At 37.9% G+C, this 13,018-nt stretch overlaps 1 protein-coding gene across 3 annotated transcripts in view; it reads right to left on the bottom strand.

Annotated features, from left to right (window-relative positions):
• The window catches only part of MTDH (metadherin), a 54,489-nt gene that overhangs the window by 29,811 nt on the left and 11,660 nt on the right, over positions 1 to 13,018 (bottom strand). For all 3 annotated transcript variants that reach the window (XM_086336035.1, XM_086336036.1, XM_086336037.1), the window contains exon 2: positions 8,649 to 8,750. In XM_086336035.1, coding sequence (XP_086192161.1) covers positions 8,649 to 8,750 — 102 coding nt within the window. The remainder of the gene's footprint in view (positions 1 to 8,648; positions 8,751 to 13,018) is intronic.

The raw sequence follows: 13,018 nt of genomic DNA, 5'->3' as shown, positions 1-13,018 counted from the left end.
AGTGATAAAGTAAATACAGCACACACAAAAAAGGAACTCTGAGTATTTTCTAAAGGCTAGAAATGGATACTAGAGTGTTTTCGTCTGCTGACTAATGGCTGGTACATGAGGTTTTTCATTAACTCATGGCAATAACTTTTTTCTGAGATTTTTGTTCTGCTTCCATTGTATCAAAATTTCTTTTTTGCAATGGTGACAGTGGTTTTAAAACTGTACTTGGTACAATACCATTTACAGGTGGAATCTAGAAAGATGGCAGAGATGAACTTATTGGCAGAACAGAAACAGTCACAGACGTAGGGAAGAAACATGGTTACCAAGGTGGGGGAGTGGGACTGACATACATGCACTACTATCAACCAATGAGAACCTGCTGTGCAGTGCAGGGAACCCTACTCCACTATTCGTGGTGACCTAAGGGGAAGGAAATTAAGAGTGGATGCATGTATACATATAACTGATTCACTCTGCTATACAGCAGAAACTAACACAACATTGTAAAGCAACTATACTCCAATAAAAATTAATTTTAAAAAATCAGGAAGAAAAGAAGTACTTGATGGGATTTCCCTGGTGGTCCAGTGGTTAAGGTTAAGACTCCGTGCTTCCACTGCAGGGGGTGCACATTTAATCCTTGGTCAGGGAACTAAGATCCTGCACGCCACGAGGTGAAGCCAAAAATAAAGTTAAAAAAAAAAAAAAAAAGAAATGTACTTGACAAAATTAAAAGTTGTTAGTGAAATTTATTTTGAAAGTTTTAGCAAATGCCACTTGAAAAGTATGAAAACGACTGCTTCAGGATCAATTTCATCTACTTTCTACCTAAACAAATATGGCAAGTCCCTAATTTTATATTGCTCAACATTTTGGCACTATTTTCCTCACTTGTCTCAAACATACAGGCGAGCTGCGCCTGGTTAAACAGCAAAAGATGAAATGAAAGGCCCAAAAGGCATATGAATTCCATTCCTCTACTCTATCTAAACTAGCAGTTCTTAATTTAACTTAGCAACTTGATGACACAAAATCAAGATGAGATTATGAAAAATGTCACAAATCTTTTTAAAAGTAGAGGCTTGCAACTGACTTCCCCCATTTTGGGGAGTGGGTGTGATTTAAACTAGACTCAGGATCACCCTACTCACTACTATCCTGATACATTTTTTTGAATGGAAGAGTAGAGTTGCAGGTGTTGGGAATTGCACACAACGTGTACTTTAACTCTTCTCATCCTGGTTATTTTCTTCCACAGCATTTATACCTGCTCGTTTCTAGTTGTTTTCCCCACTAAACTTCATGAGAACAGTGACTCTTTTATCAACACTTTCATCCTGTTTTACCAACCATTATATTGCTAGAGCCTACAATGCTGTATTTTGTACACAGAAGTGTTCCATTTATGTTCGGTTTATTAATGAAAGGGCCTAAAACTAGACTGAATTACATATAGCCCTATTTACCCAACTTTCACTGCCCCCTCAAATAAAATCTGAGCTATTTGTATACTTGATTCACCAACCAAGCCATTAAATTATTTAAATATATTTGGTGTTAGCTCATAAGTTATGGTACATTGCATGAGCCGCATGATTATCAACTTATAATCTTAAAAATTTATAAGAAACCTTTCTTAAGAGCTTCTTTTATGGAGCCCTTAGCTCTTTCCCAGATATGGTTCTCACATTTCCAATTCTTTCTTGTTGTTCAATCTTTCAGTTGTCCAACTCTTTGTAAAGCCATGGACTGCAGCACACCAGACTTCCCTGTCCTTCACTATATCCTGGAGTTTGCTTAAACTCATGTCCATTGAATAAGTGATGCTATCCACCCATCTAGTCCTCTGTCGCCCCTTTCTCCTCCTGACACTTCCATCTTCCCCAGCATCAGAATCTTTTCCAATGACTTGACTCTTTGCATCAGGTGGCCAAAGTTTTGGAGCTTCAGCATCAGTCCTTCCAGTGAATATTCAGGACTGATTTCCTTTAGGATTGACTGGTTTGATCTTCCTGCAGTCCAAGAGACTCTCAGGAGTGTTCTCCAGCACCACAGTCTGAAAGCATCAATTCTTCAGCAACCAGCCTTTTTATTGTGCAGCTCTCACATCCGTACATGACTACTGGAAAAACCACAGCTTTGATTATACAGACCTTTGTTGGCAAAGTAATGTTTCTGTTTTTTAATATGTTGTCTTGGTTTGTTGTTGCTTTTCTTCGAAGGAGCAAGCGGCTTTTAATTTCATGGCTGCAGTAACTGTCTGCAGTGATCTTGGAGCCCAAGAAAATAAAATCTGTCAGTTTCCATTGTTTCCCCATCTATTTGCCATGAAGTGATGGGACCAGATGCCATCTTAGTTTTCTGAATGTTGAGTTTTAAGCCAGCTTTTTCACTCTCCGGTTTCACCTTTATTAAGAGGCTCTTTAGGGTGGTGTCATCTGCATATCTGACGTTACTGCTATTTCTCCTGGCAATCTTGATTCCAGCTTGTGATTCATCCTGCACAATAGCCTAAACTAATTCCACTTGGGTGATCCATTCTTGCTTCAATCTAAGCACTTTAAAAAATAAGTTCACTGTTTCACCTTTGAACCACCTACCACTTCCTGCCAGATAGCACTACAGCATCATGGAAAAACAATGTGCTAAGGCAGTACTCCTGGTTCTAGTCTCAGTTCCACTATTTGTTAGGCATTCAGACTGAAAAGTGTAAAGACAGAAATGAGGGTTCTTTTGGTTAACCTTAAAGAAGGCCTTGAAAATTAATTCCTTGGGTGGAACCCAAATCACAAAGCTATAGACTGTGGTACAAGGGAGCCTGGAAGGTCAAAGAGTCCAAGACCTAGAGAATCAGATGATATTAAAGCACTCCAGATAACGAGACATTTTAATGAACCCAAAAGACTATATTAAGAGTTTAAAACAGGGGTTCAGGGAAAACAAAAAAGAGATCAGACAGGCTTTGTAAACTATAAGACCTCTTTTGCACTCACTCAACTTTGCAAAAGCAGCAACAGACAATATATAAGTAAGTCAGTCTGTCTGTGTTCCCATAAAACTTTCAACAATAGACAGAGAACCTGATATAACCAGTTGGTCTTGGTTTGACAATCCCTGGTTTGAAACTACAGTTTCTAAGATGCATTATGGAAGATAAAACAAATATATGTAAGTTCCCTGGGCATGCAGGTTTTTCTCTATTTTGCTAAGAGCTGTTACAGTTTATGCTTGTATAAAATCTATGCTGCCTCAGAATAATTTTGTCTTTGGTCTTCTAAACACTACTCTTCACACGTCTTGGTCATAGGATAATCTTTTATACTCTTAAAATGTGTTGAGAATATTGAAGAGCCTTTGTTTGTGTGGGTTGTATCCATTGATATCTACCATTATAAAGTTAAGAATTAGTTTAGATATGAATTAACTTATTTCAAAGTATAATAAACTATATATTGTATAAATATACCTATATAAACAAATTATTTTCCAAAACAAACATTTTAGTGAGAAGACTGTCATGTTTTACATTGTGCAAATATCTTTTGCATCTGGCTCCATTTAAAAAAAAAACACCTGGATTTGCATATTATGTTTTGGCGTTAATTTACTTTCATACGTTGTTTGATTGAAGCATATAAAAATATAGCTACATACATGCAGATATGTAACTGGAAGTAGTTTTTTAGTAGTTTTCCAGATAATAGTGTTACTTTTTTTTTGCATTAAAAAAATGTATTTGTAAAGCAATTTGTAAAGCCTGGTTAAATAGCAAAGTACTGGTTAAATGAAGTGTAACTGCTTTACAATGTTGTGTAATTGTGATATTCTTGATAGTACACTGAAGATTGGTAGTTGCAAGGGGAGGACAGGGAAAACAGGGAGCAACTGCTGAACAGGCACACGTTTTCTTCTTGGGAAGAGGAAAATGTTTAAAGATTAGATTGTGGTCACAGCTGTACAACTATGTAAATACACTAAAACTGTACACATGAAAGAGCTAAGTTATATCACAGAATAAAGCTGTTTAACAAGAAAGAATGAAAACCAATGTGTCTGGAGCTTAGAGACGATAAGTAGGAAAAGACTTGAGCTACAGTGCCTTTGATTATGTTCAAGATTGTACAACAAGAACAATGAGAAGTCACGAAGGAGTTTAGATAGAAGAAGGAAAAAATATTACACCAAAACTTGTCAAATGTAGTTTCTTAAAAACTGTTGCAATGTTGAAGTTGAAACTTCGTCAATGAGCTTTCTATACTACATTAAAACCCACTGATCTTGTACCTTAAATGAATCTTTTATACTTGTCTAATTTTAGAACATGCAGTCATTGAGCATTTGGAAAATACTGATTTGCTGAGTTATACTAAGCAGAGCATATACATCTCTCAAAAGGTTAAAAAGCATTCCATTATACACAATATCTTAAAAAAAAAATGTTAACATCACCACTGACCTCATCATAAATTCATTAAGTACTGGGATGTTGTCAAGCTCATGGCAGTAGACATTTTCCAAATTTCTAATTTTTACTTGGAAACAAAGCACTTTTCAACAATACTATCAGTTGTTTTCCTTGAAGTGTCCTGACCATTTTTGAGAAAATTCTACAAATACCGAAGTCTAAACAACCATGGCCTGTTTACTTCTTGTTCTCTCAGGTAAAAATGGAGTACCAAGGACAACCACTGTTTTTCAGCACACAGCATACTTTATGCATACTTTCCATTTCATCATACAGAATAATGAAAAGGCATGTATTCAGAGGTCAAGATTTAATAAAATTATCATTTTTATAGATTCATCAAGGATACTTTTAAAGTGGAACAAGCGTTTTTTTTACACTGTAAGTAGACTACTGTCAAGAATTCAACCACTATTAGTTTGGTGTCACTGACTTTATTTGTACTACAGAGTCAACAGTTTTGCTCACTGTTGCTTTTGGACCATTAATGCAAGAATTAGAGTAAAAAAGACAATGTCTCCATTATTAGGAAAACAGTTTTGTCTTCTGGGACCCAAAAAAGGTCCTTGGAACCTCTGCCCAGGGGTCCATGGACCACACTTTGAGAACTGCTATTTTAGAGAAATTGAGACCATTCCTTGTGATCCTGGGAAATTTATTAAACTCTTTTCAATTAGCTGTATTAAAAAAAAAAGATAATACCCTCCTCCCCAGAGTTGTACGTTAGGATTAAGAGATGTGGAAATACTTTGTACATTGTGTACATCACAAAATGTAAGAAGCTGTTAATACTTATAATGAATATTTCAGTAGGACAATCACTGACTTCGTCCTCAACAACCTGATGGTGACTAAATGTTATATACATTTTTGCGTTTGTTGTTTTTCTCACTAACCACCTTTATATTTCTATCTTAATTCAGACCTTTACAATCATGGATGCAATGCTGATTTGTTCATTATAAATATTGCTGAACATATCTAAGTTTTTATAACACCCCACCCCACCCTGACCTGTCAAACTTGACTGGCCTTTCCCTTGAGTATGTCTAAATATATTCTTTCATTTCAAATGAACAATGACTGTGTTCACTTGTTTCTCTCCTCTGCCAAAACTGGCCCCCACTTCTACTTACTGAAATACCATCCCCACCCGCAATTAAGTCAATCTTTTCTGGCTACCCAAATAGGATAATCCTTCTTCTCTGAATACCTGGCACTCAAGGCCTTACAACTGATAGCTTCTCTTCCGTTTGCCTTTCCTTAACAAGGCTGTAATCTCTCTGAGGGTAAGTACATCTTCTATTTTTCTTTACTCCCTTTCAGCATCTAGTAGCACAATACATTCAGCCCGGCTAACGGACCAATGTATATTCTATTAGAGACCAGCATCAATGAAACACTGACCTTTAAGCACTTTTGGGTCAAGCACGGACCCAAATGAAAACCTGGTGGCTTAACTTGCTTTATATACTCAAGATCTATAGCTCGTCTTACCTGCTTTTTAGACAAAGTTTTATCTATAAGGCTTACTCAATTGATGGACTTCCCTGGTGGCTCAGTGGTAAAGAATACACCTGCCAATGCAGGAGATGCAGGTTTGAACCCTGGGTCAGGAAGATCCCCCGAAGAAGAAAATGTCAACCCACTCCAGCATTCTTGGCTGGGAAGTGCCATGGACAGAGAGCCTAGCAGGCTGCAGTCCATGGGTTCACGACGTGACTCAGTGACTAAGTAACAACAACAAACAAGTGACAAGACAAGGTATTCAGTATCACTGCACAGAGTCCAACTGCTTTATGGGCAAATTGTGTTTCTCAAATTGACTAAGGTGTCAGTCTGAGACAAAAACAAATATATAATAATATATATTAAGGTACATAATAGATCTAAAATGTTTATTTATAAAAACAGACAATAAGAAACCTGAAAAAAACCCACATATTTAAAACACATAAAAGCACGCAGCACAAAAAATTAACTGAAAAGAGAGCTGGACTGAACCAAGTTAAAAAGGATAAATTTAAGATGCAAGATGGAAAAAAGAAATACCAGCCATGGGTTGTAACATTTATTATTAAGCAAAAAGTCAAATCAAACAGGCAACTAACCGAAGGCAGAAGCCTTGCACTGAGAAGGCAACAGTGGCTAAAAGGAGGTGATTCTGCCAAGTGATCACAAAGTGCATGGGCTTTGGCATCAGAATGAGCTGGGTTCAATTCCTAGTTCAGAAACTATTAATATACATGAAATTAAGAGAAGTCACAAAATCCCTCTATACTTCAGAGCCCTTATCTGTAAATGGGGCTAATACTATTTGCCTGGAGGAGTTTTTGAAAAGGATTAGAAATAATACAAAGCAGTAAAAAGCACAGACTTTGGAGTCAAGATGGATCTGGGTTAGAAGTGACTATACTTGTAACAGCTTAGGTAACTTAAGCCTCAGGTTTCTTATTTTCAAGATAGGTATAATACCACCTCCTTAGTGTTCTTATAAGGATAATTAAAGTAACATGTATAAATATTCTAGAAAGTCTTAAAAGTACACTCAGCGAGCGCTCAGTAAGTTGTTCCCACTATATGAGTAAATACATTTACCTCATCTTGCACAGTGCCTGTCACATTATAGATACTTAACAAATGTCAACTATTACAATTATTTTCTAACATAAGATATTTCAGAATGATTTTAATCATCCTGTGGTTTTACATCCATATACATACAATCTATATATGATTAATCAGAGACAAATGGTAGCTGATAAATTATTCCAACTACACATTTTTCAGGATAATTCAGGGAGTAGAAGCAGGAGTTAAGTATAAAATGCTCACTAGTAGAGAGAAAGCCCAGGAATAAGGAAACATTAGATGCAAGAAGTATAAACCTATATTAAACATATAGATTATTCACACTGTAAATTCACAATTCCTAAACTGTATGCTTATTTGTTAATACAAGTAATTTTCTATTTATTTTACTGCCAAAGGACAAGTCAGGCATATATTTAATTCTTTCCCACAACCATCCTTCATTTTAAGCTATCCTACCTGCAGTTATCTTGGCCCTAGAACAATTTCACTGGATTACAGGGGCAGAACTGATCTCACCAGTTCTTCAGTGTTACTTTGAAATTACAAGCATTAAGAAACTGTATCGACCATTTCACACCAAGATTCTATGGGGCAGGAGCTGCAGTACCTTGGTTTCTAGACACTACTTACCTACCTGTGGCTGCTTTTTTGTTTGCTTTCCCCTGAAAAGGAGTTATGTATGCACAGGGTTAAAAAAAAAAAAAAAAGGGTGTGCATGTGTGTGCAGTTTTTTTTTTTAATTTTCAACAAGTTTGGTAGTAATAAGGGAGTGCCTAGAGGAGACAGCATCTTCTAATACGGGAGCCCTGATATTATAAGAAATGAGCAAAAGCTGGCACACAAGTTCATCTCTTTTGTTGTTGTGTCACTGGTTGTGCAAAACTGGTATGCAGTTTTTAATATACCAAAGGAATTAAGTAAGAAGTCTCTTGCCCACAGCAGGAGGTACCACTGTTAAGTTTCTTATACATTTTGCCTACTTACAAGCTAAATTAAGTCAAATAAAAATGGGTCAGTTCTAACACTGGCAACTAGAAAATGAATAAAATCCCAGGGATGTATCATTATGGGGTATACACTGTCTTATTTGAAAATTTAACAGTGCACACCCAAATCTTTTAATAATGACCTGAGTATAGAACATTTTCCTGGTTAAACAAAGTCAAATTGTATCTAGTAAACAGATGATTATGCTGCTATCACAAAAGAAATCTACTTCAACACTACAATAGGACAATCTGTCAAGCTTTTTAGGTCAGATGTGCACTATTAGCAAAGGTAACACAATTTTGTTTTCCTGTAAGAAATATGTAACATATCTGGAACCTTATTCATATAAAAGATGTTCAAGTCGTGAATAAGTTGTCTTTGGCAGAATGCTTAATAACGGCACAGCAATGTTTAGAAACACATAGTGATACATCCTTCCTTAAAAACACACAACTTACTTAAACCTTCACCATTTATCCATCCACTATGGTAAGCTCACATTTTTAGTTTTCCTTAAATGGGGGGGTGGTATATATGTAACATTTTGTATGTCACTCTCTTTATTAAGAGTCTTGCATATAATTTCATAGGCTCCCAAACTTACCTTTTCATTTTTCTTGTCTGTCTCTATTGGCTGCTTTGCTGTTACACTTCGAGGAGTTCGGACAACTTCTTCCTCAGCCACTTCAATGGTCCGTCCATTTGGCTGCAGAGCAACAAAAATGGATTCTGTTATCAAATTGCCTGGCAGATCAAACCAAAGATTTATACTCAGGAAATAGAATCAATGATCAAATTCTTCCCCCAACCCAAATTAAAAAGACTTTTGTACAGCTGTGTCATCTAAGACTTGTCAGACTACCATTTCCAGGAACTTGTAGTGTAAAAAAGAATGAACTTATAAGCAAAATTTGTACCACAAACTTATATTCTGATTTCACCTAGGCATCAGTACCTCCAACAAAAAATAATGGAATGGAAGCAAGAACTAAATTGTACTTGCATTCTGACCACCAACTGGCTGTGTACTCAGAGTATTTCATTATCTTTGAGTATTATTTCTACATCTGTACAAATGATAGGTCTGATCTATTCAAAAGTCCATGAACGTTTCTGGTACAGGGCCAAACAGAAAATATTTTCGGCTTTATGAGCCGTGTAAGTCTCTGTTACAACACAAAACTCCGCTAGCACAAAAACAGCCAGAGATGATACATAAACAAATGAGTGTGCCTGTGTGCCAAAGAATTTTACATAGGTGGAGGGCCATATTGGTCCATGGACCATAGTTCATTGGTCTTTGTATTAGATAATCTCTAATGTCCCCTGTAATCCTACAATCCTATTCTAGGATTTAGAAGCTTTACTAACCCAATGCCACAATTTAAAAAGGCTATCTCAGCTTTCCCAACATCTCTAAAACCAAATGATAGCACTCAGAGATTTTCATGAGTAGAATGAAGTCTGTGAACACCAATCCTAGGTTTTAATCAGAATCACTCATTTTTTTTTTTAAATTAAGCATTTCTGAGCCCCATCGCCAGAAATATACTTAGATTCAGGGCTCTAAAGAAAAGGACCAGGAATCTGTATTCTCTCTTCTTTCTAGATCTTATTACTTCTTTTCACTTGCCCATTCTCATATTCAACACAGTAAGTTAATAATCAATATACTAGTTTTAATTGCTTTATTCCCAGTTCTTGCAGAACAAACTTTCATCAATTACTTATTATAGCAGAGCTATAGTCAAGAAAACAATATGAACGTGCAAAAGTCCTCTAATTTGACATTACCTACATTTGTGCTAAATTATCAGGGATATGCAGTTGGAAAAAGCAGACAAGATTTACAGCAGAAAAATCAAAACAAAAGCTGTCTTTTACTTGATTAAATTCCTAGTTAATCCAAATTTAATCTGCTGAGTTTTGAGCAACTTGTTAAAGGCAGACGGCTAATGCTGAAACCAGGTGTCCTTACTCTTGGTTTGGCTTTCTTTCTTCTGTGCCGCTCTGCTCCTTTAATGCTATCCTTCTCATTTCTGTTTATGTATACTGGGGGGCAGGGATGAGGTGGGGTGGAGGAGACAGTGCACAAAGAATGGTCAGAAACCCTAGAAAGGGACTTGGACTTATAGCCATATCCACATCAGGAATACAACACTTTTATTTAATTCTATCAATACTTTCCAGTATCACCACCTTACCTGTCAATTCTCACATGCCATTTATTTCAGACCATCCTCTATCTAGCCAAACTTATTTTTTCAGGTTTTCTGGGGTCATCTTCACCTTTCTATGTAAGCTGTACTCCACCTGAACAGTCTCATAGCTTCAAGTCCACACAGTTCCCCATCTCTTTACTTGGCAGCTCACAAGCCTCATATATGTGAAACTTCATTTAACTAATCCTTTCAGGAAACTATCATAGTCACTTATAAATACTTCCATTTTACTCATGTAAACGACTAAACTGAGTCATTTTATATACTGGGCCTCCTTGGTGACGCAGTGGTAAAGAACCCACCTGCCAATGCAGGAGACAGGTTCAATCCCTGGGTTGGGAAGATCCCCTGAAGAAGGAAATAGCAATCCACTCCAGTATTCTTGCCTGGGAAATCCCATGGACAGAGGAGCCTGTCAGGCAACAAGTCCCTGGGGTTGCAAAAAGAGCTGGACACAACTTAGGGACTAAGCAATAACAATTTATATACTAACTGTAAAAAGGTGAAATTAAGTGGTTAAAAACTATTAAAAAACCACCAAAAAGTTGAAGGAAATTCCTTTGAGACAACTGCAAATATGTTGACAGAGCCGCCCAAATCAAAGATGAAACCATCTCTCCTTTTGAACAGTCAGAAGTCCTCAATCAGTCATCAGGAACACTCAGTTTCCATTTCATAGGCTTCCAATGATCAGCAAGCCAAAGGTGGTCCCACGCTCCAATCCCTGCTGATTTTCCTTCCTTCTCTGCAACATCGACTTGTGTAGCGGCTAGAACTGCAGCTGTTCCCTTGGTCTATGCGGATTTCCCAATTTTCCACTATCTCTTGGGCTTTATATAGGTCTCATAATTATTGGGACTCCATAAGTCATCAACAACTTCCTGCAAATGCCTGATATCATCAAACACTGATAAAAAGCTTCCTACCCTAAAGAAAAAGTCAACAGGAGGAAGAAAGGATACACTATTGTGGTTGTGCCTCTCCTACCCACCAATAGCACTAATCTGGTCTTGTATTCTGCTACCGCTGGTCAAGAAGGCCTTGTCCTGGAAAAGCACTGTTGTTGTTCAGCTGCCCAGTTGTGTTTGTGACCCCATGGACTGCAGCACGCCAGGCCTCTCTGTCCCTCACCATCTCCCAAAGTTTGCCCAAGTTTATGTCCAATGTTATCAGTGATGCCATCCAGCCATCTCATTCTCTGACGCCTTCTTCTGCCCTGAATCTTGGCTAGCATCAGGGACTTTTCCAATGAATTAGCTATTCACATCAGATGACCAAAATACTGGAATTTCAAATTCAGCATCAGTCCTTCCAATGAGTATTCAGGGTTGATTTCCCATAAGATTGACTGGTTTGATCTTCCTGCTGTCCAAAGGACTCTCAGGAGTCTCTGCCAGCACCACAGGACATCAATTCTTTGGCGCTCTGTCTTCTTTATGGTCCAGCTGTCACAACTGTACGTGACCACTGGGAAGACTATAGCCTTGACTATATTGACCTTTGTCAGCAGAGTAATGTCTCTGCTTTTCAACACACTGTCTAGGTTTGCCATAGCTTTCCTGCCAAGAAGCAAACATCTTCTGATTTCATGGCTGCAGTCACCATCCACAGTGATTTTAGAGCCCAAGGAAAGGAAATCTGTCACTACTTCCACCTTTCCCCCTTCTATTTGCCATGAAGTAATGCGGTCAAATGCCATGACCTTAGTTTTAATAAACAGTTTTAAGCCGGTTCTTTCACTCACCTCATTCACCCTCATCAAGAGGCTCTTTAGTTCCTCTTTGCTTTCTGCCATTAGAGTGGTATCATCTGCATATATGAGGTTGTTGATGTGTCTCCCGCCTGTCTTGATTCCAGCGTGTAACTCATTCAGCCTGGCATTTCTCATGATGTGCTCAGCGTATAGGTTAAACTAACAGGGTGACAGCAGACAGCTGGGTGGTACTCCTTTCTCAATCTTGACCAATCAGTTGTTCCATACAGGGTTCTAACCATTGCTTCTTGACCCACATACAGGTTTCTCAGGAGACAAGTAAGATGGTCTGGTATTCCCGTCTCTTTAAGAGCTTTTCACAGTTTATTATGATCCACACAGTCAAAGGCTTTGGTGTAGTCAATGTTTTTCTGAAAGAGGTAGATGTTTTTCTGGAATTCCCTTGTTTTCTCTATGATCCAGCAAATGTTGGCAACCAGATCTCTGGTTTGTCTTCCTTTTCTAAACCGAGCTTGGACATCTGGAGGTTCTTGGATGGCATAATGCTGAGCCTAGTATGCAAGCTTTTAAGCATGACCTGACTAGTTTGGGAGATGAGTGTAATTGATAGCTAGCACATTCTATAGCACTACTCTTCTTTGAAATTGGGATGAGGATTGACCTTTTCTTGTCCTGCAGCCACTACTGGGTCTTCCAGATTTGTTGACATATTGAAGGCAACACCTTGATGGCATCATCCTCTAGGGTTCTACTGGAATTCTGTCACATCCACTAGCTTTATTAACAGCAGTGCTTAACGCCCACTTGACTTAGCTCTCCAGAATGTCTGGCTCTGGGTGGCTGACCACACCATCACAGTAATCCAGAAAAGCATTAACCACATTTAAATTAGTAAATCCCTAAATGGAAGCATGAAGGCTTCCCTAGTGGCTCAGTGATAAAGAATCCACCTGCCAATGCAGAAGACAGGTTTGATCCTGGGTCAGGAAGATTCCCTGGAGAAGGAAATGGCAATCCACTCCAGTCTTCTTGCCTGGG

Source organism: Bos grunniens, chromosome 14 (assembly GCF_055505025.1).
Source record: "Bos grunniens cultivar Pamir isolate PY7600 chromosome 14, Bosgru_T2T1.0, whole genome shotgun sequence".
Lineage (NCBI taxonomy): Eukaryota > Metazoa > Chordata > Mammalia > Artiodactyla > Bovidae > Bos > Bos grunniens.
This window is presented reverse-complemented; position numbering and strand designations above follow the sequence as displayed.